Consider the following 27,772-nt stretch of genomic DNA (forward strand, 5'->3'; position numbering starts at 1 on the left):
AGTCTCAGATGGCGGTTGCGTGAGGTGGCTCGAGCTTCCAGCGGGTGTCTCGTTGGCTTGGTCTTCTCAGCGGCCATGAGGCGCAGAGACCCGGAGAAGGAGGAGGAGGCCTGCGGCGTGTGGCTGGACGCCGCGGCGCTGAAGAGGCGGAAAGCGCAGGTGAGTCGTTGCGGGGGAGAGAGGGTGGTTCGGGAGGGCCTAGGGGCCCAAAGGTGTGTGAAGAGAGGCTTTTGGGTGAACCTGGAGATGATGGAGGTAGAGTCGAGGGGCGAGAACGAACATATTTGGCAGTTGAGGGGAGAGAGGGACTGGAGTCTGAAAAAGGCTGAAGAATGGGATTTGGGAAGAGTGGAGAGAAGAAAATGGGGTAGGAAGGCTGACAGGCAGGCTGAGTGGGGCGGCATGTGAAGAGGCTGGGACGGCGAGGTTTCGAGGTGAGGGAGAGGTTGGAGAGAAACTTTGCTTTGAGGAGCGTAATGGAGCGGACAGACTGCTTAATGTAGAATCCCTGCGGGAAGGTAGCAGAGGCTCAAGTACGCGGAGGGGTGGGTGCGTATGCAAAGGGAAGTTCTCGCCGGGAGGGTCCGCTGCCCAGGACTGGTAACTTCAGGGGGTAAAAAAATAGAAGAAAGGAAAAACAGAAAAATACCATCCAGTGGATGTCACATACTGTAGTAAGTATTTAATATGTATTATTTGTATCATCACCTGTACGGGAGTAAGGAGACTGAGGTGAGGTTAATTAAGCCAGGTTCAACCAACTTGGAGAACTGGAAATCACACACAGGTTTGGCACATATGCAAGATTCTGTTAGTCATTACAAAGAAACAAAAGTATGAGATAATAATATTTACTGTTTATTGAGCATTTTAAGCCGGACATTGTGCTGAATATTTTCGACGAGTTATTTTGTTTGGTACAATTCTATGTAGTAGTAATATATGTAATGTATGTAGTAATATGTTTAACTTATGTGGTAAAATATCTAACATTTATAACCTTTCCTTGTCTCAGAGGCCACAACTTTCTTGGGTATCCTTCCAGAGATAATCTGTGCATCTACAAGCAAATTCATAACTATTCTTTTAAATAGTAGCATCATATATATTGTTCTGCAGCTTACTTATTTCACTCACTGCATCTTAAGGATTATTTCATATGGCTCACAGAAAGCTGCTTCATTCATTTTAAGGACTACATAGCATTCTGTTATGAAATAGTATCCATTATATGCAATAATAATGTCTTAGCTGGGCTGCCATAACAGAATACCATAGATTGGGTGGCTTAAACCAACAGAATTAATTTTTTCATTGTTCTGGAGGCTGGAAGTCTGAGATCAGGGTGCCAGTATGGTTGGATTCTGGTGAGGATTTCCTGTCTTGAAAACAGCTGCCTTATTCTTGTGTCCTCAAGTGGTCTTTCTTGGTGTGTGTGTGTGTGTGTGTGTAGAGTGAGACAGAGATATATTCGTGTACTTGACCTGAAGCCCAAGAAGGCTAGTGTTGCTGAAGCAGAGTGAGGCAAACAGGAGCAGATGAGATCTAAAGAGTGTGAGAGAGCATAGGTGGCCAAATAATGTCATGTGGGTATTGGAGCCTCAACATACAAATTTTGGAGTACATGATTCAGCCATCGCAAGTATATATGTGCTATGCTTAGTTGCTCAGTCACATCCGACTCTGTGACCCCATGGAATGTAGCCCACCAGGCTCCTCTGTCTATGAGGATTCTCCAGGCAAGAATACTGGAGTGGATTGCCGTGCTCTCCTCCAGGGAATCTTCCCAACCCAGGGATCAAACTCAGGTCTCCCTCATTGCAGGCGGATTCTTTACTGTGTAAGTCATAGGGAAGCCCGCAAGTATATATAGTATTTATGTTTACCAGTCTTTTCTTGATAAGAAGCTGTCTCTAATCTTTTGCTATTAAAACACTTATGAAATGAAGAGTTTTATACACAAATCCTTTTGTACATATGCAAATAAATCGTCTGCAGGATCAATTTCTAGAAATGAGATAACTCGTTAAAGAATGTATGTTTTTAAAATTAAGAACAGGAAACATGTAACCTTGTTTAGTAAATACAAAAGTCTCTTTCTTCTATGCAGTGGTTAAAATGTAGATCACTTCAGAAATCTGAAACATATTTCCTATAGCACAGGAGTTCTTGAGAGAGAGTCTGTGTCAGCCTTATATTTTTTGTTAACTATGTTTGTTGAATTAGCAAAGTTATCTTGCTTGCTTGTCAACTTTTTTGTTCTTCTCTAGTGTGTGAATGAGTATGCCCCAAAATAGGAGTTTTATCATATTATAGCATAGATAGAATGCTATCTATCCCCACATATAGGGGAAAAGGCTAATTAATGGGTGGTAGGGAAATAAACATATTTATCAAAAATGACCAAAATGTGCAATGGGTGTTTTTTACTTCTGGAGTTAAGAATAAGCCTTTTATACTTTTAGAATAAATACATTCTTGATTTATGTGAGGTGGATGGGAAATCTGTGTACCAGTTTAATTTAGAAAGAGAAGTAGAAGAGAGCTAGGAGAGAAAAAGGGAATATCCCTCAGGGAAGAGGAGAATCAATATTTGTTTCTATGTCTGTAACTCTGACACTCCAAATCACACCTTTTCCTTTGATGATGTTATGATGAAAACATTTGTCTGTTGATCTGGTGCATGGCAGGAGTCCTCTCTTCAGGATCTCTAGGCCCTTTACTTTCCTCTGATTTCTGGAGGCCAGAAATGGCACCCCACTCCAGTACTTTTGCCTGGAAAATCTCATGGATGGAGGAGCCTGGTAGGCTACAGTCCATGGGGTCGCGAAGAGTCGGACACGACTGAGCGACTTCAATTTCACTTTTCACTTTGATGCATTGGAGAAGGAAATGGCAACCCCCTCCAGTGTTCTTGCCTGGAGAATCCCAGGAACGGGGGAGCCTGGTGGGCTGCCGTCTCTGGGGTGGCACAGAGTCAGACAGACACGATTGAAGTGACTTAGCAGCAGCAGGACCTTATGACTGTAGTCACTGACGCCATTATTCCTAAAGCTACTTTGGTATTTTATTCCTAAAGATACTTTTATAAACTTTTGTTCTTCCACTAGTTCCTGTTCCTCTGATGTTAAGATTTCCAGCCCAAAGCAAAGTCCTAAAGATTCCCTTTTACAGGAATCCTGCTTCTTCCTAGATTAGCTATCCAATAGGCCTGAATGAGTTTTAATGTCAAGTGTCAATGAAAAATTAATAGTTTAAGAAAAGGGAAATTTTATTTGGGCCAGCTTGAGGATTATAATCTGGGAGACAGTTTTTCAGAAAGCTCTGAGGACTATTCCTCCTATAGAGGTCAAGGCAAGGTTATATAAGTTTTTGAGACAAATGGTTATATGCAAAGTAATAAATTTTAGGCAGGAGGAGAAGGGGATGATAGAGGATGAGATGGTTGGATGGCATCACCGACTCAGTGGACATGAGTTTGAGCAAGCTCCAGGAGTTGGTGATGGACAGGGAAGCCTGGTGTGCTGCAGCTCATGGGGTTGTAGAGCCGGATACAACTGAGCAACTGAACTGATTATGAAAAGAACATCTTTTTTTGGTGTTAGTTCTAGAAGGTCTTGTAGATCTTCATAGAACTGTTCAGCTTCTTCGGCATTAGTGGTTAGGCCATAGACTTGGATTACTGTGATATTGAATGGTTGGCCTTGGAAACAAAGAGATCATGCTGTCGTTTTTGAGATCGCACCCAAGTACTGCATTTCGGACTCTTTCGTTGACCATGAGGGCTACTCCATTTCTTCTAAGAGATTCTTTTCCACAGTAGTAGATATAATGGTCATCTGAACTGAATTTGCCCATTCCTGTCATAGCTTTTCTTCCAAGGAGCAAGTGTCTTTTAATTTCATGGCTGTAGTCACCATCTGCATGTTTCCCTATCTATTTGCCATGAAGTGATGGGACTGGACGCCTTGATCTTCATTTTTTTAGTGTTGAGTTTTAAGCCAGCTTTTTCACTTTTCTCTTTCACCTTCATCAAGAGGCTCTTTAGTTCTCCTTCACTTTCTGCCATAAAGATGGTGTCATCTGAATATCTGAGGTTATGGATATTTCTCCCTGCAATCTTGATTCCAGCTTGTGCTGCATGATGTACTCTGCATATAAGTTAAATAAGCAGGAGGACAATATACAGCCTTGACGTACTCCTTTCCCAATTTGGAATCAGTCCGTTGTTCCATGTCTGGTTCTAACTGTTGCTTCTTGACCTGCATACAGGTTTCTCAGGAGGGAGGAAAGGTGGTCTGGTATTCCCATCTCTTGAAGAATTCTCCAGTTTATTATGATCCACACAGTAAAAGGCTTTAGCGTAGTCAATGAAGCAGATGTTTTTCTGGAACTCTTGGCTTTTTTGATAATCCAACAGTTGTTGGCAATTTGATCTTTGATTCCTCTCCCTTTTCTAAATCCAGCTTGAACATCTGGAAGTTCTTGGTTCATGTACTATTGAAGCCTAGCTTGGAGAATTTGGAGCATTACTTTGCTAGCATGTGAAATGAGTACAAGTGTGTGGTAGTTTGAACATTCTTTGACATTCCCTTTCTTAGGGACTGGAATGAAAACTGACCTTTTCCAGTCCTGTGACCACTGCTGAGTTTTCCATATTTGCTGACATTGAGTGCAGCACTTTCACAGAATCATCTTTTAGGATATGAAATAGCTCAGCTGGAATTCCTTCACCTCCACAGCTTTGTTCGTAGTGAGGCTTCCTAAGGGCCACTTGACTTCACATTCCAGGATGTCTGGCTCTAGGTGAGTGATCACACCATCGTGGTTATCTGGGTCTAAAATGTAGTACTTAGGTACTTTTTATTGGCCATCTTTGAAAAAAACAATTACAGTTTTTTGTAGTTTTCAGCAAACTCAAAAAAATTGGAGCCATTATTTCTAAGTATATTTTCTGCCGTCTTTCACCTTGTTTTTTGGACTTCTTGTTATATATGTGCTCCATAGACCATTAAGAATTTATTCTTTTCAGTTTCTCACTCTGCTTCATTTTGGATTGTTCATATTGTTATAACTTCAGGTCCCACTGTTTTTTTTTGTTTTGTTTTTTTTTTAATGTAGTCTCTATAATCTATTAAGCCCATCTAGTGAATGTTTCATAACTTCTATTTCTTTAATTATTTTCACATTTTCCTTTAAATCCTTGAGCATATTTAAAGTTTGCTAATTCTGTCATCTTACACACACACACGCACGCACGCACGCATGCCTAACAGGTCAGCTTGCAGTTCCTGGATCTTAGTTCCCTGACCAGGGTGTGAACCCAGGTCCTCAGCAGTGAAAGGGTGAAGTCCTAACCACTAAACTGCCAGGGAATTCCCAGTCATCCCTGGTTTTTCTGAGTCTGTTTCCATTAACTGATCCCCCACTCCACCCCCACCTCCCCATTATGGGTTATTTTCCTGCATTTCACATATCTAGCAATGTTTTGTTGGGTGCTCGACCATGGTTCTACATTGCTGGGGGTCTGGATTTTGTTGTCTTCAGAGAATATTGAAATTTGTTTTGGCAGGTAGTTACTTGCTAATCACCTTGCTCTTTTTTTAAAAAAAGTATTCATTTATATTTATTTTTGGCCGTGCTAGTCTTCACTGATACATTGACTTTCCTCTTGTTGCAGAGTGGAGGCTGCTCTAGTTGCGGTTGTGGGCTTCTCCTTGCTGTGGTTTCTCCTGTGGAGCATGGGTTCTGGGGTGCACAGGCTACAGTAGTTGTGCCTCCTGGGCTCTAGAGCACAGACTCAATCAGTAGTTGCGGCGCGTGGGCTTAGTTGTTCCTTGGCATGTGGTATCTTCCTGAATCAGGAATCGAATCCATGTCTCCTGCATTGGCAGGTGGATTCTTTACCACTGAGCCACCAGGGAAGTCCTAGTCAGCTTGTTTTTAAGCTTTGTTAGGACTAGTTGATTAAACAAGCATGAACTTGGGGAAACTCTGGGCAACGGTGAGGGACGGTGCTGCAGTCCATGGGGTTGCCAAGAGTCAGACATGACTTGGTGACTGAAAAACAATAGCAGGACAGGTTTGGAATAGTTTTTGTTCTGGGGCCAGTTTAGAATTGCTAAGGGGTGATCCTTCTACTAATTCTGCTAAATGTCACTGATGTTAAAAAGGTCTTTCTAGGAAGAAATGTGTCTTTAGGTCTTTCATCCGTTTTTTGATTTTTCTTTTTTTTAATTGAGCTCCATAAGCTGTTTGTGTAATTTGGAGATTGGTGTTTTGTCTATTGCTTTGTTTGAAAATATTTTCTCCCATTCTGAGAGTTGTCTTTTCATCTTATTTATGGTTTCCTTTGCTGTGCAAAAGCTTTTAAGTTTAATTAGGTTCCATTTGTTTATTTTTGTTTTTGTTTTCATTACTGTAGGAGGTGGGTTGAAAAAGATCTTGCTGTGGTTTATGTCAGAGTATATTTCCTGTGTTTTCCTCTAAGAGTTTTATAGTGTCCGGTCATACATTTAGGTCTTTAATCCAAGTATCATATATTAACACATACCTGTAGAATCTAGAAAAATGGTACAGATGAACTTATTTCCAGGGCAGGAAAAGAGACGCAGATGCAGAGAATGGATGTGTGGACACGGGGAGAAGGTGAGGGTGGGATGGGCTGGGAGATTAGGACTGGCATACATACACTACCACGTGTGAAACAGATGGCTGATGGGAACCTTCTGTATACTACAGGGAGATCAGCTTGGTGCTCTGTGATGACCTAGAGGGGTGGGATAGGGGTGTGGGTGGGAGAGAGGTCCAAGAGGGAGGAGTTATATGGCTCAAACAGTAAAGAATCTGCCTGCAGTGCAGGAGACCTGGGTTCGGTCCCTGGGTTAGGCAGATTCCCTGGAGAAGGAAACGGCCACCCACTCCAGTATTCTTGTCTGGAGAATTCCATGGACAAAGGAGCCTGGTGGGCTACAATAAATGGGGTCATGAAGAGTCAGACCCAACTGAGCGACTAACACTTTCACTCCTCACTTAGTTGTAGAGCAGAAACTAACAACACTGGAAAGCAATTATACTCCAATTTTAAAAAAAGTGTTTCTTCTGTGGCTAGCGAGAACCCTCCCAGCCCTGTGAGCTCTAGGAATTGTTCATCTTGCGCTTCCTGGCATTTTTTGTCTGACCTCATGGGGTTTTGACTACCACACAGGTGGGTTTGTTTTCAGTAATGAACTGAAGGGCTCTCTGTGTAGATTTCTGGATGTACTTCTCTGTGCTGCAAATCCCAGCCACCTCATCTTTCCCCAAATTTCAGTCTCAGCCTGCTCAGTTCACCAAGACTGCAGTGCTCTGCCTAGGTATCTCTCTACATACAGTGCAATCTGACAAGTGCTACCTAGGGTGATCCAGGATTCCACCTTATTTCTCCTGCTTTCAGGGATCACAGTCCTGCACTGCCTGTTATCCATCATCCAAAATCAGTTGTTTCTGCATCTGATTCAGTTTTCTAGTTTTGTATGGTGGAAGGAAATACTCCATACTAATACTACAAGTCTATGAATTTTATGCCCAGGATTTTCCAAATGTTAAAATGAAGTCAACTTTGGGCTAGAATTAATAACATGGGTTCAAATTTCAGGCCTACTTCCAAATTGGTACATGGTTGTTCATTTGCTAAGTTGTGTCCAGCTTTGTGACCCCATGGACTGCAGTAGGCCAGGCTTTCCTGTCCGTCACTGTCTCCTGGAGTTTGCTGAAACTCATGTCTGTTGAGTTGGTGTTGCCATCCAACTCTGTCCAACCATCTCATCCTCTGTCGTCCCCTTCTCCTGCCTTAATCTTTCCCAGTCAGGGTCTTTACCAATGAGTTGGCTCTTTGCATCAGGTGGCCAAAGTATTGGAGCTTCAGCATCAGTCCTTCCAATGAATATTCAGGGTTGATTTCCTTTAGGATTGACTGGTTTGATCTCCTTGCAGTCCATGGGACTCTCAAGAGTATTCTCCAGCACCACAGTTTGAAAGCATCATTTCTTTGGCACTCAGCCTTCTTTGTGGTCCAATTCTTACATCCGTACATGACTACTGGAAAAACCATAGCTTTGACTATATGGACCTTTGTTGGCAAAGTTGTGTCTCTGCTTTTTAATATGCTGTCTAGGTTTGTCATAGCTTTTCATCCAAGGAGCAAGTGTCTCCTTGTCAAGTGGGCCTTAGGAAAAATTACTACAAACAAAACTAGTGGAGGTGATGAAATTCCAGCTGAGCTATTTCAAATCCTAAAAGATGATGCTGTTAAACTGCTGCACTCAATATGCCAGCAAATTTGGAAAACTCAGCAGTGGCCACAGGACTGGAAAAGGTTAGTCTTCATTCCAATCCCAAAGGCAATGACAAAGAATGTTCAAACTACTGTTCAAATGTGCTTGTTTTGCATGCTAGCAAGATAATGCTCAAAATCCTTCAAGCAGCCATGAAATTAAAAGACACTTACTCCTTGGAAGAAAAGTTATGACCAACCTAGATAGCATATTCAAAAGCAGAGACATTACTTTGCCAACTAAGGTCTGTCTAGTCAAGGCTATGGTTTTCCCAGTACTCATGTATGGATGTGAGTGTTGGACTGTGAAGAAGGCTGAGCGCCGAAGAAGTGATGCTTTTGAACTGTGGTGCTGGAGAAGACTCTTGAGAGTCCCTTGGACTGCAAGGAGATCCAACCAGTCCATTCTGAAGGAGATCAACCCTGGGATTTCTTTGGAAGGAATGATGCTAAAGCTGAAGCTCCAGTACTTTAGCCACCTCATGTGAAGAGTTGACTCATTGGAAAAGACTTTGATGCTGGGAGGGATTGGGGGCAGGAGGAGAGGGGGACGACCGAGGATGAGATGGCTGGATGGCATCACTGACTCAATGGATGTGAGTCTGAGTGAACTCCGGGAGTTGGTGATGGACAGGGAGGCCTGGCGTGCTGCGATTCATGGGGTCACAAAGAGTCGGACATGACTGAGCGACTGAACTGAACACTTCAACAGTACGTGAAATTGGTACATGAATATTGGCAAATCTCATTCTGTCTTTGACTTTCACAGCCAAATTTAATATAATCCTACTTTCCCTACTTTTTGGGCATTCCACAACAAGCAAATAGAAACAAAATCAAATCACAAATAAAGGAGCATGGGATGAGTATAAGTGTAGTGAGATTTGTGCTGCTTCATTGCTCTTCTTCAGTTCAGTTCAGTAGCTCAGTTGTGTCCGACTCTTTGCGACTCCATGAATTGCAGCACGCCAGGCCTCCCTGTCCATCACCAACTCCCAGAGTTCACTCAGACTCACGTCCATTGAGTCAGTGATGCCATCCAGCCATCTCATTCTTCTTAACAGCCAACTATTATTAAATGTTGTCTATGTATGAGAATTGTGTAAGCCTTTTATATGAATTAACTCACCAAATCCTCCTAACTGCCCTGTGGGCCTGGTACTGTTATTGTCTCCATTTCACAGATGAGAATGATACAGAGATCAAACAACTTCTAGAGGGTCATGCAGCTAATGGGCTGTGGCAAAACTGGTGTTGATTTGAGCAGCTGTGTGACTCGGGAGCCATGCTGTTAAACCACTATGTGACTATTTGAAAACTATTGAAAATGAATCAACTGCTGCTGCTGTAGAATCATAAATTATCTTTAAGTATAAAGGAGAGACTATCTTCTGTGGAATCCCTTCAACAGATCCTGTTTTTTTAGTCAGCCTGATGATTTCTACAGGGAAGCACAAAGAATGGGCTAGAATTGAATATATGATTCTTGAGGAAAAACAGACACCATCAGTATGGCAGAAAACGGTGGAAGGTGAGGTACAGCCAAAACTAGAGAAGCGTTTATGCGTGGAGTCCAAAAGATCTAGTGTGGTTCCAAGAGGGCAACTGGTGTTTATTGAGTCTTTCCTGTCTGAGCTGTCTTGATATTAATCGTTTCTATTATTCTTTTTCTTCCCTTCCTTAGACACATTTAATCAAGTCAGGCACCAAAATGTTAACACTCCTTCCTGGAGAGAGAAAAGCTAAAATTTCTTTTACTCAAAGAAGCTGTCCATCTGCAGGCACTCGGCAGACCAGCATTGCTTCCTTCCTCACCTTGCAGCCAGGTATGGTGAGCACCCTGAAAGCCATCAGGGTGCAAAAGGGAGGGCACTCATTTTTCCAAGCTGCAACATTTATGAGAAGTGGTGTCACTAGTGCTTTGTGTTAAACTTAGCTGACTTATTAGACGAGTTATAAAGCACAAGAAAACATCGTCTTTTGGAAAGCAATATATACGAGCTTTTACAAACATGCTTTTCTGGTTCTGTTTATCACAGTCTAAAACTAAATACTGGTATTCTTTGACAGAGCAGTGAGGAAAGGTATACTTGAGGATTGGGGGTGCAGAGGGGAGCCATTAGTAAGGTATATGTATTAGTAAGGTATATGTCTTGGATTGGCCACAGTTAGTAGTCTGTATAAGATTAATTGATAATTGCTATGTCTATATGAAGCTTCTCAAATTAATCAAAGTTCAAAGGTGTTTTTTCCTCAGAAAGCTTGGCATAAAGTTGGCTTGTGTCTCATTCCTTGGCAATTCTTTGTTTGCATGTTTCTCTTTGGGGACCAGCTGCCTCAGAGCAGGCTGGGGCTTACACAGCAGGATTCTTGTCAGTGGAAGGGTGCTGGGAAGAGTTCTAATTCTTGGTGCCATTCCCAGGACTGCTTTGCCTAAGCCTTCAAAATGCTTTCTCCCTACCAGAAACAAAAACTTAAAACGATCTTTTGCTTTAAGCAACGCGTGCAGATTTTTTCAAAACCACTTTCCAATTCAAAATTCTTATATATTCTATATAGTCTATATTGAAATCTTAGAAAAAGTTGAGAACGCTTTTAAAAAACAATTTCTGTAGTATATTTCTTGGAGAAGGAAAGAAAGTTATCAGCTTTGTTTATAATTAGATCTTGGCATCATTTGTGGGGGAGTAGGAATTTCATGTTACATTTATCCTTAAGGCAGACAGGATCCATTCCACACCAGATAAAACATACAGGCTGGACACTAATAGTTTTGTCCTTTCTACTGATTGACTTAGCGAATAATTGTATCTTTATTCCATTTTCCATGAAATATTTGGGGAGCAGGAGACCTACATTCTGTCAGCAGATTTCTGAGCTGGCTGGTTAATGTGATCTGTGAGACTTTACAAAAATGGTATAATATCCAGGAGTAATATTTGGCCAGCATCACTATTCAGAAGAAACTACATGTTAAATAAAAAACAAAAGCAAAACTGATCTGCCCTATTGTGTTACACAAACCCATAATATGAAAATGTGAAGAGTAGGCTGTGGTCTGATTATATGCCATGTTTATTAGGTAGGTCAAAGCAAGCACCCATATATTTGAGAAGGGGAATATAAGAGCTGTGTTTTAGACTAGAGATTGAAAGCAGGAAGATCAAAGGTAGTATGGTAGCCAACACTGATTACAGAAAAAGCCACCTGAATCCTACTCAGGTGGAGTTTTCCTGCAGAATAAAATTTGTTCATCTGTTTTACTAGGAAAGACAAATGGTGCTGACCAGAGGAGTGTTTCATCTCATACAGAAAGTTGGACCAACAAAGAGTCTAAGGAAGACACAGCCCAGATGGAACATCTGACCCAGGGCTTGCGGGATGACTTCATGGCACCCCCTTTAGCCACTTCAACCCCTGCAGACATCCAGGAAGCTAGACTTTCTCCTCAGTCTCTGAAGGCTTCTTGCCACCATGGAATAGGAACCCCATACTTGACTGTGCCGTCTTTGTCCCGGCCTGATACCTCAGTCTGTGCTGGAGAGAGTAAGGCCTCACTGGCCTGCTCCTTCACCCAAGACCTGGAGAGTTCTTGCTTGCTGGACCAAAAAGAGGGAGAGGATTCATCCTGTGAAAGGGAATGGCTTCATGGATCTAAGAAAAATAATTATCAGAGTGTGGAGAGACACAGTAAAACAACTGGGCACAAGGGCCATCAGCTCTTGGATAAGACTAACTGGGAAAATGTGTCTGCCAAAAGCAACAGGCAGGCCCCTGTCCTTCAAACATACAAGGATTCCCAGCACAGAGCAAACACGAAAGCTGTGAAACAAAGCTCTTGCCCTATTCCTGAGTTTTCCTGGGACAGTGAAAGGAATGACAAGGACCCCTGGAGTCAGCTTTTCACCGAGGATTCTCAGGGCCAGCGGGTCATTGCCCACAACTCTAGAGCTCCTTTCCGAGATGTAACCAATGACCAAAATCAGGGCTATGGGCAGGTTCCTAATAGCCTTTGGGCTCAGTGCCAGGACAGGACCACCCAGTTCAATCTGCAGCCTGATTTGCTCTTTACCCAGGACTCTGAAGGTAATCAAGTTATCAGGCACCAAGCCTAAATGTCTTTGTGAGGGTTTGGGTGTTCGGTGCTAAAAGTACCTAGAAATGACATATAAGAAAACATCTTCAAGGGGTGAATATGTTTGAGTAGGGGAATGGAAGATTTTTGTTTTAGAAAGGTCATTCAGGAGAATGATCTTTGGTGGGAGGGAAGCATGGGATGAAGCTGTTGTTATTGAGCATTTTCTTTGTGTCAATAAAGCAGGTGGTACCACTTGCTGACACAGTGTGATTGGCTTCATGTCTTGCCCTGAGGATGAGGTGGCTGGTGAATTCCCTGCATGAGTTGTGGTGAGCACTGAAGGGGCAGGGCAGGTACTCATCCCTCCACTAGAGCCTGCTACGCAGCCTGCACAGAGGGACCTCTTTGCCCTTTTAGATGCTTCTGACTTGGAAGCTGCTGCTTATGGATATGTGTTTTTCTAATCTTTGGCTGTAATTTTACCCATTCAACCTAAGCTTGTCACCATTATTCTTGACTTTTTTGAGTGATGAGGCAATTCTCCCAGACCCAGGCATACAGGGGCAGGGAGGATAGACAGAGAAGTAGAATGATTAAGTAGTTTTGTTATTTTATTTTTGTGGTAACTTTACAGCATTTTAAGGTTATATATGTTTAAACATCTCCCTGAAAAGGGCTGACTTATAATGATCTAAACGTGACTGTATCATTCTTCTACTACAAGGTGGGAGAGAACTCCCTTTGTAAAACTATGAATCCAAATAAATGACTGTTTACAAAGCTGGCTCTGATGGTAACTAAAACATTACCAATTTCGTTTTTTTGAAAAAGCAATGTTCCGTCACTGCCATGGGTCTGATCTGAACACAAATCCAATCTGATTTGTGTTCTATTCAAGACATCATCCACCGGGCAGCAGTTTCCCATGTTGCAGGTGTGGTATGTAGGAGGCTTAAAAATAAGCCTCTAGGGGCAAGCGTGCAAGTTATAGGATGGACTGGCTTTAAGAAGTTAAGTGTTTCTAAAGGGAACAAGAAGCTCCCTAGGGAAGAAGCTTCCTCCTATAAAGGCAGGAACCTGTTTACAAAAGCTCATATACCTTGAAATTAATAGGAATTCTATACCTGTGGGGGATACTGGGTGGTCACAACTCAAGAGATGGACACAACCAACGCAGTATCTCTCCAGATCCTTCCTTTAATGTCAGGTAATGCTTCAACCCAAACACAGGATACATACTGTAATGAAAAGGACCTGAGGGCATCTGAGTCATGCATGGTATAGTAAGTACAAACCTTGGCCCCACGCAAAGGAGCAGTCAAGGGCCTGGAAGATTCACCTCTTCATTTCTCTTCCCTGCTGGGCTTAAAGTCCATGGAAGAGAAAGAGCTTTCAATCAGTGGAACCAATGAGGCGTCAGGGCCTTGGAGGGTAGATTTGGCTGTACAGTATTACAAAATATATTTAAGAAAAAAACAGCCCAGGCCTCCCAGCAGTATCCCAAGCCTCGGCGGGTCCAGTGGCCCAACCTCTACATGTTAAGTGTTAGGGAAGGGGGAGAGAATGATTGCTGGGCATTGGTGTCAGTTCATGATGGAGCAGCATAAGATTTTCCCTGCCCTGTGAACGTGCACATACATTTATAGCCCCCTCCCCTCAGCCCTGCTCTGCTGCAAGGAAGCGGCTGAGAGTGAGTGACAGTTGGGCACAAAGTGTTCGGTGAGACCAGTTACGGGGTCTAGTGCAGTGAAGTCAGTCTTTCATTTAGGACTTACTTTCACACACGAGAAAGGAAAAACCAGAAAGTTGTATCTCACCCTTTAAACTGAGACATTCCAACGTATATAATTACCTCTGTCTCAGCTCAAAACAGTCCGTTAGCTTCTAAGGTTTGAGTATGGAAAACATATGATGCAGCTCTTCTTAGTCCAAGCTCTAGCTTTCAGCAAGACTGTTGCAGATTTTTAACTGATGGGCAGAAACATCTGCGGTGAGGAAGGCAGCTACTGAAGGAATTCCAGGAGCGTGAGACTGAGTTGCAGAGCTGAGTGATATCAGTTCCCTTTTCTACTGATATCTTCTTCCTTCAGAGCAAACTTCCTCCTTAGGACCTCAGAGATAAGAACAGCAGGATCTTCCTCCTTCAGTGAACTCCGGCTCCTAGAAATAGAATAATAGCTTGTTTATTGAGTACTTTGGTTTTTCCAGTAGTCATGTATGGATGTGAGAGTTGGACTATAAAGCAAGCTGAGTGCCGAAGACCTGATGCTTTTGAACTGTGGTGTTGGAGAAGACTCTTGAGAGTCCCTTGGACTGCAAGGAGATCCAACCAGTCCATCCTAAAGGAGATCAGTCCTGAGTGTTCATTGGAAGGACTGATGCTGAAGCTAAAACTCCAATACTTTGGCCACCTGATGTGAAGAGCTGACTCATTCGATAAGACCCTGATGCTGGGAAAGACTGAGGGCAGGAGAAGGGGACGACAGAGGATGAAATGGTTGGATGGCATCACTGACTCAATGTACATAAGTTTGGGTCAATTCTGGGAGTTGGTGATGGACAGGGAGGCCTGGCATGCTGCAGTCCATGTGGTCGCAAAGAGTCGGACACGACTGAGCGACTGAAATGATTGAGTACTTATTCTGTCCTGAGAAGTGTTTTGTGTATTGGAATACAATCTTATTCCTCACAACACTCTTTTATGAGGTAGAAGCTATTACAACCTTTTTTTTTTTTTTACCAATGAGGAGATTGAAGCACAGCAATGTTATGACTATGCCCAAAGTCATTAGTCAGTAAGCGAAGAGTCCAGAGTTTAAAACCAAGCTTGCAGATCTCATCTTTTAATTAGACATGGTTTTACTATTCCCTGCAATGGCTATAAAATGTGGGCAAAGGACCATTAACCTGTTGGTATTGGCCTGTCGTGGCTAAGCTTCTGATCCCACCTTCTGTCTCTATCTTATAAGCAATCCAGAATTTACAGTTATATGTTCACATTATAAGGGACCCATGGGAGCAAAACCAGTTCCAGATTAGGGTAGGTTCAAATTACCTGATAACCTCAGGTATCTTCCTGGAAAGTAGTTGCTTGAAATCCTAGTGAACTTACATATATACATCCTCATGAAGGCATTTTATTGGTCATATAAGGGCTAAGATTATTATTAAACCTTGAAAACCAAACCAAGAGGCAGTTCACTCTGTCACATTTCTGAACCTTGAGGACAGGACTACTTTCCCATTCTTACTCATCAACCCAGCTCCTTCTATCAACAAAGGAGAAAAGATCCCAGGGCATGAGTGAGAAGAAGGGCTTAGCAGTAGGGGATCACAGATCTAATTGTTACAAGAGGCAAGTGTAAGAAAGTTGGAGAGTCAATCTATAAAATACTGATCAGAAGAAGAAAGCAGGAGCAGCTGAATTTGGAAATGCTGGAAATCAAAGAACTGGGGGGTCTGTGTGACCAGCCTGACTAGGAACAGGTAGTAGGATCCACTACCAGCACCCTTGTCTAGTTTTCAGAAGAAAATGGGACCAGAAAACAAAAAGGGATCTTGTGTGAGGTGAGTCACCGTAACTTTATCGTTCCAGGAGGCAGCCCTCACCTCCCCAGCCCTGAAAACAGCTTTTTTTTTTTTTTAGGCAAAATAATTTTTAATGGCATAAATGAATAAGCAAACAATGTACAACGTCTGAGCCCTAGTTAACTCATGTATAGCTACAGACTGATTAATCTGTAGGTTCACAGATGGGTTCTGTAACTAGGACACTTAACAAAGGATAATTCTGAAATTTAAGATTTACACGTCTGCAGATACTGGCTTATTTGCATCCACTCAACAATTTTTCTTTATTTTTTATTGAAGGATAATTGCTTTACACAATTTTGCTGTTTTCTGTCAAACCACAACATGCATCAGCCATAGGTATACATATATCCCCTCTTCTGAACCTCCCCACATTTCTCTCCCTACCCCACCCCTCTAGGTTGATATAGAGCCCCTGTTTGAGTTTCCTGAGCCATACAGCAAATTCCCATTGGCTATCTATTTTACGGCAATGTAAGTTTCCATGTTACTCTTTCCATACATCTCACCCTCTCCTCCCCTCTCCCCATGTCCATAAGTCTGTTCTCTATGTCTGTTTCTCCACTGCTGCCCTATAGATAATTCTTCAGAACCATTTTTCTAGATTCCATATATATGTGTTAGAATATGGTATTTATCTTTCTCTTTCTGACTCACTTCACTCTGTATAATAGGTTCTAGGTTCATCCACCTCATTACAACGGACTCAAACGTGTTCTTTTATGGCTAATATTCCATTGTGTATATGTACCACAACTTCTTTATCCATTCATCTTCAATGGACATCTAGGTTGCTTCCATGTTCTATCTATTGTAAATAGTGCTGCAATGAACAATGGTATACATGTGTCTCTTTCAATTTTGGTTTCCTCAGGGTATATGCCTAGGAGTGGGATTGCTGGGTCATATGGTAGTTTTATTCCTAGTTTTTTAAGGAATCTCCATACCGTCTTCCATAGTGCTGTATTAATTTACATTCCCACCAACAGTGCAAGAGTGTTCCCTTTTCTCCACGCCCTCTGCAGCATTTTTTGTTTGTAGACTTTTTGATGAGGGCCATTCTGACTGATATGAGGTGATACCTCGTATTTTTGATTTGCATTTCTCTAATAATGAGCAATGTTGAGCATCTTTTCATGTGTTTGTTAGCCACCTGTATGTCTTCTTTGGAGAAATGTCTGTTTAGGTCTTTCCCCTACTTTTTGATTGGGTTGTTTGTTTTTCTGGCATTGAGCTGTATGAGCTGTTTGTATATTTTGGAAATTGATCCTTTGTCAGTTGTTTCATTTGCTATTATTTTCTCCCATTCTGAGGGTTGTCTTTTCACCTTGCTTATAGTCTCCTTTGCTGTGCAAAAGCTTTTAAGTTTAGTCATGTCCCACTTGTTTACTTTTGTTTTTATTTCCATTACTCTAGGAGGTGGGTCATAGAGAATCTTGCTTTGATTTCTGTCATTGAGTGTTCTGCTTATTTTCCTCTAATAAGAGTTTTTTAGTTTCTAGTCTTACATTTAGGTCTTTAATCTATTTTGAGTTTATCTTTGTGTATGGTGTTAGGAGGTGTTCTAATTTCATTCTTTTACATATAGCTGTCCAGTTTTCCCAGCATCATTTATTGAAGAGGCTGAAAACAGCTTTTTAACGGCATTAAAAAATACAGCTGCACACCTGGCCTCTGGACTTTGAGGTTAAGATGTCAAATATTTCAATGCCCAGGAATCTACATTTAAATAAACACTTCTGGTATGTCCCATGCAGCAGAGAAACACTGCAAGCAGGTGACTCTCAGGCTGGAGCTCTAGGGCTTCTCTGCTAGATGAGTTTCTCATGGTAGGTATTTTCCAGATCCCCTCACACTCCCATCAGAAACACCTACAGTTCTACTCCTTGGGTGTTCTGCTTTGGTAAGTTTAAGGTGCATTTTGAACAAACCCAAGCAATTCTGATAGGCAGCCAGAGTTAGGCACTAGGCATCTCAAAAGCTTTGTTCGTCAATCTGTTTCCAGGGTTGGTTTGAATAATGGACCACTGTTTAAAGGCTATTCTCCTTCCACCAAGTCTACTTTTTTGAGATACTAAAATAACTGTTATGCAACTGTACTTTGAAGGATGGGGCACAGGGACACTTATTACTAGCAGTATGAGAACCAAAGTGGTGAAGCCTCACTGGAGGACAGAAGCTGGATTAGATGAGCCTTCTTATTAAACCTCTGTTTAGTAACATTTGCTTGGGTTAGACCACCCCAACCAAATGTAAAGTGTTCCTCTTTTTTCAAACTGGGGTCCCCAGGCACTAGCAAGTGGGCAGCAAGCTTTGTGAATGAAATTACACATTGCTACTAATGAGGATTTACTATGTAAGTATTTACTTTCTATTGGATAATTGGCCACAGGCAACAGTAAATAGACCAGCATAGGGGATTCAGTGGCTAAGACTCTGAGGTCCCAATGCAGGGGGCCTGGGTCCAATCCCTGGTCAGGGAACTAGATCCCACATATCACAACGAAGATCCCATATCCCGAGTGGAATAATGAAGACCCAGCACAGCCCCCTTTGCCCGCCCCCCAAAATGATCACCATAAGCTCCTTAACGTATACTTACAGGTCTTGGCTCTGCTTCATCCGGTGGAAGTCCTTGAGGATACCCATCATATCTGCAAAGCTGCTGGCCTTGGACAAAGAGACGCAGTCATCCTCTTCAGATGAGCTGCAGGTAGCTTTGTGTTCTGGTTTGCAACATTCAGGGCTGGCAGAACAAAGCAGGGGGACTGATGGAAGCTCAGGGACCTCTATCTCGGTCTCCTCGGTGATGTCACTAATGACAAAGGAAGTTGTAGAGTGGAATGAGGATCCAAAACAAGGTAAGGGAGAAGAGACATTTGAACTTCCTGGAGATAAGAAATCTGGCGTTAAAGAAGCCGAAGCTGAAAGAGAAAACAATAGGCATGGATGGACATTGGGGCTAAAATACAGCAGTTACATCTCCCCACAAGCACTGCCTACCAAATATTCATTTCCTGGGCTGACACCGTGACATTCTGGGTTCCTCCAACTACCTTCCCCTCTCAGGATCTCAAGAAGATGTAGCAGTACTACGCTTTTCCAGTGTTCAGAAGGGCAGAAAGACCCACCCCATAAAGGCCTTGCTTCCTAAAAGCTCCCATTTTGCAGTGGGCAATGGAAGGACAGCACTTTTTAGACTGAAGCAGTAGTGTAGAACCATTGCCTGAATTTGTCCTTTTCTCTAACTAGGCCAGTGCTTCTGACTGTGCTCCTTTAAATGCAGCTATCTGTGACTAGAACTGTTCTACAGCCAAAAACCAGAATGGTGATAGTTCTCCCAGTTTCCAAATTTTAATGGAGAGAATTTCCTCAATTTCTAAGTTTCTAGGGAATATTTTTGTATTTTTCCTAAACTACTTCAGCATGTCTCTTGGATGATTAAAAAAAAATGTAGCAAACAACTATATATGGAAAATTCAAGTCCATTTTCTCTATAAAACTGCCACATGAGGGAATTAAATACATAAAAATTTCAGAGAGAAAACCATGATTTTCACATGTTCTACCAACTGACAAGGTTTAGGAGCTATAACTTTGAGTCAATGAATAGGAAAAAAGTGAGAATGGGAGGAATATGAGGGTTAAACACGGAGCATCCTGGGAGAGATCCACCTGTTGGTATTTCCTACATCTGGTCAGCCCATCCATTCCCACTGATTTTCCCTTAACTGCAGACAGAAAGGCTGAGGGATGGAGAGGTGGTCTCTGGTAGAAAGTCAGAATGCAAGGAAACGGAAAATATGCTTACAAAGGGGGATATCTCTCAGTGGTAGGGAACACTTATTTCTCATATTGAAAAGGAAAGTCGGAAGCTCATGGAGCACTCATGGAAGACATGATCTTAAAAGACATTTGGAAGAGAGCTGGTTTTTGTGGCTGCAGGAGGGAATCTGCATGGGGCCCCAGATTAAATGAAGATTTTGTTCCTAACCCAACCAGTCTGCCCCAAATGGCTGACAGAAACCATCCAAAGGTTATACAGGCTAGCCAGGCTTTAGGGCAGTCCAGAGCCCTAGACTCCAGTACCCCCGAATCAAGGACCATTCTTATCCCTATCCTGTCCAAAAGCTAAGCAAAAACAAACAGCCTGCTATTTGGTCCTGGCTCAGAGGCTCCTACCTGCATCAGCTGCCACTATTTTGGCAATCTGGCTGCGCAGGTGGCTCAGCTCATCCTGCAGCTCGGTGGTGCGGCTGAGGGCTGGCAGGGCTGGCTTCTTCAGGGCCAGGAGCCTCTCCTCCGACCCACGCAGGTTGGGCACTGAGGCATTGCGCTGCATGACGATCAGAGGGCTGGGCTTCCAGGTGTGCCTCAGGGGGCGTGTATCGCTCCTGGACCAGGGAGAGAAAAGTGTCAGAGACATGGGCCACTGCACTGCTTCCAAAATTCCATCATACACTCCTGCAAGAGATATATAGCCAGACTTCCCTGGTGGTCCAGTGATTAAGAATCTGCCTGCCAATGCAGGGAACAGGGTTGCACCCCCATCTGGGAAGATTCCTCATGCTGCAGGGCAACTGAACTGTGTGCCACAGCTACTGAAGTCCATGCCCCTAGAGCCAATGCTCTGCAATAAGAGAAGCCACTGCAATGAGAAGCCTGCGCACAGCAACCAAGTGCAGCCAAAAATTAAATAAACAAAGGAGGTTAATCTCCTTACTCTTAAAAAATAAAAGGAACACAGCCAGGTTCTACTCTCACTCCTGTTGCCCTCCATCTCACTCTTTCATTCCCCAGTCGGCAGGCTACTGCCTCAGCTACCTGACCCGGGCATAAGTCTCCCCTTCATCTGCAGCAATCCAGGCGATGTCAGCCAGGGTAGGAACTGGGGGCACATCCCTCAGACACAGGTCAGAGATGTTGGGCAGGGTCTGTGGGGAAGGAAAATTCATTAACATTTACTGCCATCATGATGAGACAACTGGAAACTGGGCAAAATACATAGGGGAACATCTAATCCAACACTGGGTATAGGGAAGACTTCCTAAAGGAGGTCCCAGTTGGAGGCAGTTTGAATAAGAGGCCAGAAGAAAGAGTCTGTGAAATTACAAATAATTCAGCATGGCTGGAACAGGAAGGATAGAGTGGTAGGGAGTTGGGAGAGACTGGCAAATGAATTAGGAGCTTTGAAATAATGAGCCATTGAAAGGTCAAGTAAGTAAGGATTAGATGTGAGGTTTTAAAAGATTAGTCTGGCTACGGTTTGGAGCATGGATGGGAAGGTGGAGAGCAATCAGAAGATTTTATTGGAAAAAAAGAGTCACACTCATTTAAGTCTTACCTGTCACGGCTTTTAAGCTATAACTGCAGAAGTAAGTAGCTGTAATGGAGACCGGTATGGCCCAGAGCCTAAAATATTTACTATCTGGTTCTCTGTTGACCCCTGGCTAGAGCAAAGAAGTCTTCAGTAGGACTGGCAAGAGTTACTTTTTAACAGAGATGCCCACTGTCTAGCCTTCTGGTTGTGAGAATACAGATGCAAGGACATGGACAATCTGTTATATCAACAGGAAATTTCTCCTGGCAAGCTCTTTACACCTTTGTAGCATACTGGGATCTACATGTTACAGCAACACTGTTAGAAACAAAGTTGATAATTTGATTATTTAGATTTAAATTTTAAAAAAATAGCTAATTAGACAAAAGGAATCATAATGTAATTCCTTAAAATAGCTCCTCCACCCAAATGAACAACTAGGGAACAGGGAGATTGAGTGACACCATGTTAAATGAAAAATTAGGAAGGTTCAATTATATTCTGACTGTTTACAACAAAGAAAAATATATGCTTAGAATAAGACAGGAAAGAACTAAAACATGTGTCATGACTCCGTGATTACAGGCAACTTGTTTCCCTTTCTTTTTTCATAATTTAATATTTTCATATGGGTAAATTAAAAAATAAATCAGTAAGATTCCCTTAAAAATATTTAAGGTAATCAATTTACAACAAATCTAGAGGCAGTCTCTCAAAAATCCACCTATATATGAGTTAAATTCAGATGCTTCTGCTATAGGCTGTTCAGTAGGTAGATCCGGAACTGATAGGTCTGACTTTTTGATAGGGAATCTGGGTCTCATAGAAGTGAAGTGATGCTCCAAGGTTACAAAGGAGCTAATGACGCAGGAGTTAATGCTAAGATGGGCCATTTAGGGGACGCCTCCATTTGCTTTCCTTGATTAGCCAGAGGGCTCCTCTGCTATTGGCAATTAAATGAGTTAACAAATATAAAGAACTTAGCACAGTGCCTGGCACACAGTGTGGGCTCCATAAATGTAGCTGGTATTACTACTTCTGCTCTGTGGGAGCCTGTGCCCTTGATCATCTCTGCCCAGCAGCATCCAGCCAAAGGACTGGAGAGGCTATAGTCAAATGTGGGGGCAACCATGACTGACTCATGCTTCCGAGCTGTCCTTCCCTTTGTTCCTGATGCTTGAGGCAGCCAGGGCCACATTCAGCCCTAGGCAATAACCGGCAATCTGGGTCAAGAGATAGCACCCTGCACCGAACCCCAAACCCATTCCAATTCAGACTCCAGATAAGCACACAGTTTGCAGCTCAGCATCCGATATACAAACTCAGCTCCTTCACTTGTTTCGCCCCAGGCCTACATCTTTTCAGGCACATATTTCTGTCTCCTTTGTGTAGGCAGAAAGCTGAAGTAGTTCTTTTGTGTTCCAGCTCCCCAAAGGCACAGACCTTAAGCATCTAACTTGGAGCTGATGCTTAACCATTAGTTCTTACAGGGTGGCAGCTAGGACCAATAAATGCTACTTAGCTTTCCACTGCACAAGGGAGTCTTACTATAGAGTGAATGCTAAAGGCCCCCTGGGCAGAGGTGAGACTGAAATAGCCCAGTAAAGAACGGCTAAACTTGGCTAGAAAAGAGGGGATGAGGAATAAAGACATCAGGGAAATACTGTAAATAGGTAGCTAAGCAGGGCAAGCCTTAGAGCTGGTGAAGAAAAGCAGTTTAAGTGTTAGTCGCTCAGTTGTGTCCGACTTTTTGCAACCCCATGGACTGTAGCCCACCAGGCTCCTCTGTCCATGGGATTTCCAATGCAAGAATACTGGGTGCCATTTCCTTCTCCAGGGATATTCCTGACCCAGGGATCAAACCTGGGTCCCTCGTGGTGCAGGTAGATTCTCTACTGTCTGAGCCACCAGGGAAGCCCTGAGTGACAACACCATATTAAAAGAAAAGCAGAGTTCATCTCAAAATCACACACAGCACTCAGTATTCTGTGAGGGGACCTGCCAGGGTTGTAGGCACACACCTCAGAGCAGACATGGCTAGTCTGGAGATCCAGTTCAGCAGGGGCCTTTGGCCTACTCTAACACACTGGATTGCTGGAGCCTGATGAAATTTGAGTTGCTTAGCAGAGGCATCAAAGATGCAGTATGATTAATTTATGAGCAGATTGGAAGCTTGACTTGTGGTCACAGGTTTGGGTGCAATCAGGAAGCCACAGTGACCAGGATACATTAAAAGCAGTTAAATTCTTTTTGAAAAATGCAGATGTGATCAGGAAGGCAGCCTGTCTTGGCAACGCCAAGGAGTCTGGGCCACAGAAGCAGCAGCACTCCCCGTACACTCTGGGCCACTATTTTCCAGCTCACTTACCTCAAAGGATGCCCGGGGACATGGCTTCAGGGGCAAGTTGGTCCCAATTCTCCTCACTACACTTCGAGCAGCGCCATGCGGCTTATTTTGCCAGATTGGGATGGTCTAAAGCACAGAGAGACAGCCACAACCTCAGAAAAAATCCAACTGCTGTCCCCATCCTCTCCCCTACCTTCCCTTTAGCAGCAGTCAACGTTCACTTTGGCCAGATACATAAGAGGACACCTGCTGCTGCTGAGGCACAGTAAATGCTGGGAGGATCCAGAGAAAAGGGTGAGGAATTAGCGGCCCTCCCTTCCCACTACACAGAGTGATGGAAACACACTGACCCCCTAACTGCTCCAATATCATAGTTGGTTCTGCCTGGAGGGAGGGGATGGAAGGCAGGACCCTTCAATTCCAAGCCTGGGTTGGGGAAGAGTTAACTTGAGGATCTCAGAACTTCCTACAGAACTTTAGCAGGTCTAGTGCTTAATCTTCCCCACCACACCCCTGCCTTGGGAACGCCCCTTACCACATTGGCTTCCATTCCTGATGTTTCAACTGGCTCCTGCACTTGAAGGACAAGGCAGCCACCGGGCAGCGCTAGAGGCTTGGGGAGGCAGGGAGTGTGACGCCTTCATATCAGGCCATCTCAAGGAACACCAGACTTCTCTTCCTGTCAAACAATCCCCACAGGAGACTCAGTGGCTACCACACAAGCCCATACAAGTCACTCAGTTGTGTTCAACTCTTTGCACCCCATGGACTGTAGCCCACCAGGCTCCTCTGTCCATGGGATTCTCCAGGCAAGAATACTGGAGTGGGTAGCCAGTCCCTTCTCCAGGGAATCTTCCCAACCCAGGGCTCAAACCCAGGTCTCCCACATTGCAGGCAGATTCTTTACCATCTGAGCCACCAGGGAAGCCCATGACTAACAGTGAGGCTTCTCTGATGTTTCACAGGGGAAGAAAACCAGCCAAAGAGGCTGTGCTCACCCAACCATGGCTTCTACAAATCCAGACTGTTAGAGGTTACTTTCAGATGCACCATGTGAGCTTGGCCAAAGCTGGGAGCCTTCCTGAGTCCTTAGGTTTCCTGAGGCAAAACTTCTAAAGAATATATATGTATAACTGAATCACTGTGCTGTATACCTGAAAGAAACAGGATGTTGTAAATGAACTATACTTCAATTAAAAAAAATTTTTAAGTTGGTAAGATAAAAACAAACTTCGATGTAAATAGAACTCTTTGGTAGATAAAAAAGCTCATGGGAAAGGCAGAGTGTAAGGTGCCATCCAAGTCCAACATTCATTCCTGAGGATAAGATGTAAAAAGTCCAGCATGTGCCACCCAGCCTAGCTCTGCTGGGCCACTACACCAGGCAGATGTGAGTGAAACAGACAATGGGAGAATGAAGCCAGTCTGGCCAAATTCAGTCTACCGGGCTACTGGGGAAGAGCTAAAACTTTTTATCCTGGCTCAGCCTTCAACTGGCTTAATAGCCTTAGGCAAGTTACTTAATCTTTCAGAATGTAGTTTCTCTTAGAAGATAGGAAGAGCTGCCACTCAGGGATACCAAGAAGGTCAATCAGTGAAATAAGATTTTAAAGTACTTAATGAACTGTTGAAACAAGACACAGATGGGCGGGTTCCTCATAGCTGCCCTTGCATGGTGAGCAGCTGCAGTCAATGAACTCATTCAGTCCCTTGTTCATCAAACACTTAATACTCGCTCTGTGCCAGGACCTATGCTGGGCACTGTAGGGGCTATGGAAAGAGTAAGACACAGCCATGCTCTCAAGGAACTCATAATCTAGAAGAGGGACAGGACTCAAATACCTAATTCTACCAGAGGCTGAATATCACTGTCTAAGAAAGGCACATCAGGCAGCTGGCCAGGTGAGTTCAGTTCCCTGGCCCCAAGGCCCCATAGTGAGTTCAGAGGAGCTAAGAAGGGAAAGAAAACAGCAACAATAACACAGGTCTAGGAAAAGAAGGTGAAGAGATGTATAAAGAACAGAGTATGGTCAGGCCATAAAGGTGGGGGGGGGGGGCATGTCAGGTAATGGTCAGGTCTCCAGGGCTGGGAATGTTCTAGGTAAGGAGTCAGTGCAGAGCCAAGGGCAGCCTCTGAAGAGGGGATAGGCTGGACTAACCAGCTCTTTCCAGAAACCTCCCTTGGAGGGTCTCTCTTCACCTCTGAGAGAGGAGGTATTTACTCTGCGACACATGAGGAAAGGAAGCTAGAAAAGAGGGGCTGCTTTAAGGTCACTTAGCGGCCACGGCAGAGTAGGAAGCACCCAGGTCTGGTCCAGATCCTCCTGCCTCCAACCTGGGTTCCATCTTCTCAGCAACGCTCAAGACTTTTTATAAGCCCTTCGGTGTGCCAGGCTCTGTGCTAAGTGTCAGTGTCTGCCACAAGCTCCACACAACAGTGCTTCCCTGTGTTTCTCACTTCAGTCACTGCAGCCACTACTTCTCCAAACTTACCTCCAAACTCGGTTGGGCCTAACCCTCACGTGGCAGCCAGAGGCCTCTTTTCGGAACACATTGGGAATAGATCTCTGCCAAGCTTCAACCCCTCATGCTTGCTAGAGCAAAGAAGATAACACCAAGCCTCTTCAGCATGGCCAGCAGGCCCTCCCTGCCTTTCTCTCCCAGCCGACAAGGCCTCTCCACTCTGGTCCCTGCATGCTTCACCGCCACACCCGCCTTCCCCTGCCCTCCACCCACACTGGCCTTGCAGCCCCTCAACGGCCCTGTCTACTCTATTCCCTCTGCTCGAAACCCTACCAGCCTCTTCACCAAGCTCATCCTCAATTACCCCTGGAGCTCAGCTGAAGCATTGCCTGCCCTTCCCGTACCGGCGTCCCGCGTTTCCTCCGGAGCAGCAGTAACCAGATAACGGTGTAGCTTGGGCAGTTTGTCCGAAGGGCGGGGCTTCCAGGTGCAGCCCTGAGCCCGCTCGGTACCCGGCAGGCACTCGAGCATTTGTTAAGAAACGAACCAACGAGAACGCCGACTTAGCCTTGAACCCTGCACAAGTGTCTGCTTAGAAGACTCCCCACGGCTCGCTGGCCGTGCGCCTAGTTCCCACCACCTCCGAACCCGCACTGCCCTTTCCGGGTCTGCTGTCCTGGTGTTTCTACACACGGTCTCCCAGCGCCTCCCGAGCGGGGCCCGGCCGCATCATCCCGGTCCCCGCCGAGGCCGCTGCGCTCAGCGCCGTTCTCTGCCGGGGGAGGGGGAGCCGCCGCGAGGGCCTTTGTCCAGGACACGCCTCCCTTCCCCCCGCAACAGCCCGACCAGACGGGGTCAAGGTCGGCCAAGTTCTCGCCTCGGCTCGGGAGTGGGGGGGCGCCCATGAACTCAAAGGCCCGGCGCCGGGTCCCGGAGGAAGTGAGGAGGCGGCCGAAACGAGAAGCCTCTGGTGCGGCTGGGTGACTCGGGCGAGCAACTGCCCCCCGGGGACTCAGTTTCCCCTCAGCCGAGTGTCGCGGACAACACGAGTTGCCACGAAAACCGGCGCGGGCCCAGCAGCCTTGGGCAGCGCACGGCGCCCGGCACTCGGCCGCGCGACACGCCGGGCGGGACGGCCGCGCTCCCGCTCGCGTTCCCGCTCTGGGGCGGCACTCGGACCTAGTCTCACCTCAGACTGCGGCTCCGGATTCACTCACCTCACGGCCCCTCCTACCACAGCGGGCCGCCCAGCTTCACTCGCCCTCACTTCCGCTGACCCACCCCCCGGAAGCGATCCCTAGCAGCTGCGCGCCGAGCCGCGGCCGCGCGCGTCTTCCGGAAGCGGACTCTGCTGGGGGTGGGGCGAGAGAGGATCCTGCGGGGCCGAGGCGGGGCTGTAGAGGGGACACGCCTACCATAGGCCACGCCCCCTGGGGAAAAGTTGATGGTGCCGGGAAACCCCTGAGGTCAACTGGCTCTTTTCCGCTCTCCATGCTTAGTCCCAATCCAACCTTTGGGAGGGATCTGTGTTGCTATTCCACCTCCAGATTGATCGGTGTCTGCTGTCCCCACCTCGATTACAAACTTCAGAAGCTTCGCGCCGGCGTCAAGGCTCCAGGCTTAGTGCTTGCCCGACCTCATCTCACTCTGGTTCCTTCA

The 27,772-nt window shown here is 44.7% G+C and overlaps 2 protein-coding genes across 8 annotated transcripts; one reads left to right on the top strand and one right to left on the bottom strand.

Annotated features, from left to right (window-relative positions):
- Nucleotides 1-19,450, top strand: AUNIP (aurora kinase A and ninein interacting protein). Its single transcript, XM_004005104.6, is given in 5 exon segments — nucleotides 1-159; nucleotides 9,999-10,140; nucleotides 11,582-12,400; nucleotides 14,320-14,331; nucleotides 14,334-19,450. Coding segments are annotated over 5 exon segments (1,110 nt in total). The 5' UTR covers nucleotides 1-75; the 3' UTR covers nucleotides 14,387-19,450.
- On the bottom strand, nucleotides 11,372-27,387 carry MTFR1L (mitochondrial fission regulator 1 like). 7 transcript variants are annotated; one of them, XM_042244540.2, is made up of 8 exons: nucleotides 27,331-27,387; nucleotides 24,649-24,804; nucleotides 24,186-24,329; nucleotides 23,672-23,776; nucleotides 20,808-20,917; nucleotides 20,166-20,377; nucleotides 18,586-18,907; nucleotides 11,372-14,552 (listed from the first exon to the last, which is right to left on the bottom strand). In XM_042244540.2, exons 3-8 carry the CDS (start codon nucleotides 24,198-24,200, stop codon nucleotides 14,447-14,449), a joined length of 870 nt encoding a protein of 289 aa, XP_042100474.1. In that variant the 5' UTR covers nucleotides 24,201-24,329; nucleotides 24,649-24,804; nucleotides 27,331-27,387; the 3' UTR covers nucleotides 11,372-14,446. The 7 variants fall into 7 exon arrangements, with proteins under 7 accessions (XP_042100474.1, XP_042100473.1, XP_004005154.1 ...); XM_042244539.2 differs by having other exon boundaries at nucleotides 27,303-27,387; XM_004005105.6 differs by lacking the exon at nucleotides 24,649-24,804.
- Between the last annotated feature and the right edge of the window lie 385 nt (nucleotides 27,388-27,772).

This window comes from Ovis aries, chromosome 2, assembly GCF_016772045.2.
Source record: "Ovis aries strain OAR_USU_Benz2616 breed Rambouillet chromosome 2, ARS-UI_Ramb_v3.0, whole genome shotgun sequence".
Lineage (NCBI taxonomy): Eukaryota > Metazoa > Chordata > Mammalia > Artiodactyla > Bovidae > Ovis > Ovis aries.

Excerpts from the sequence above, each read along its gene's own strand:
- MTFR1L (XM_004005105.6), bottom strand. Across the intron at positions 20,378-20,807 it reads GAGACTTATGCCCGGGTCAG|GAGCGATACACGCCCCCTGA; the intron begins GTAGCTGAGGCA and ends TCCCTGGTCCAG. Across the intron at positions 14,553-18,585 it reads ATGAAGCAGAGCCAAGACCT|GAGCCGGAGTTCACTGAAGG; the intron begins GTAAGTATACGT and ends TTCTATTTCTAG.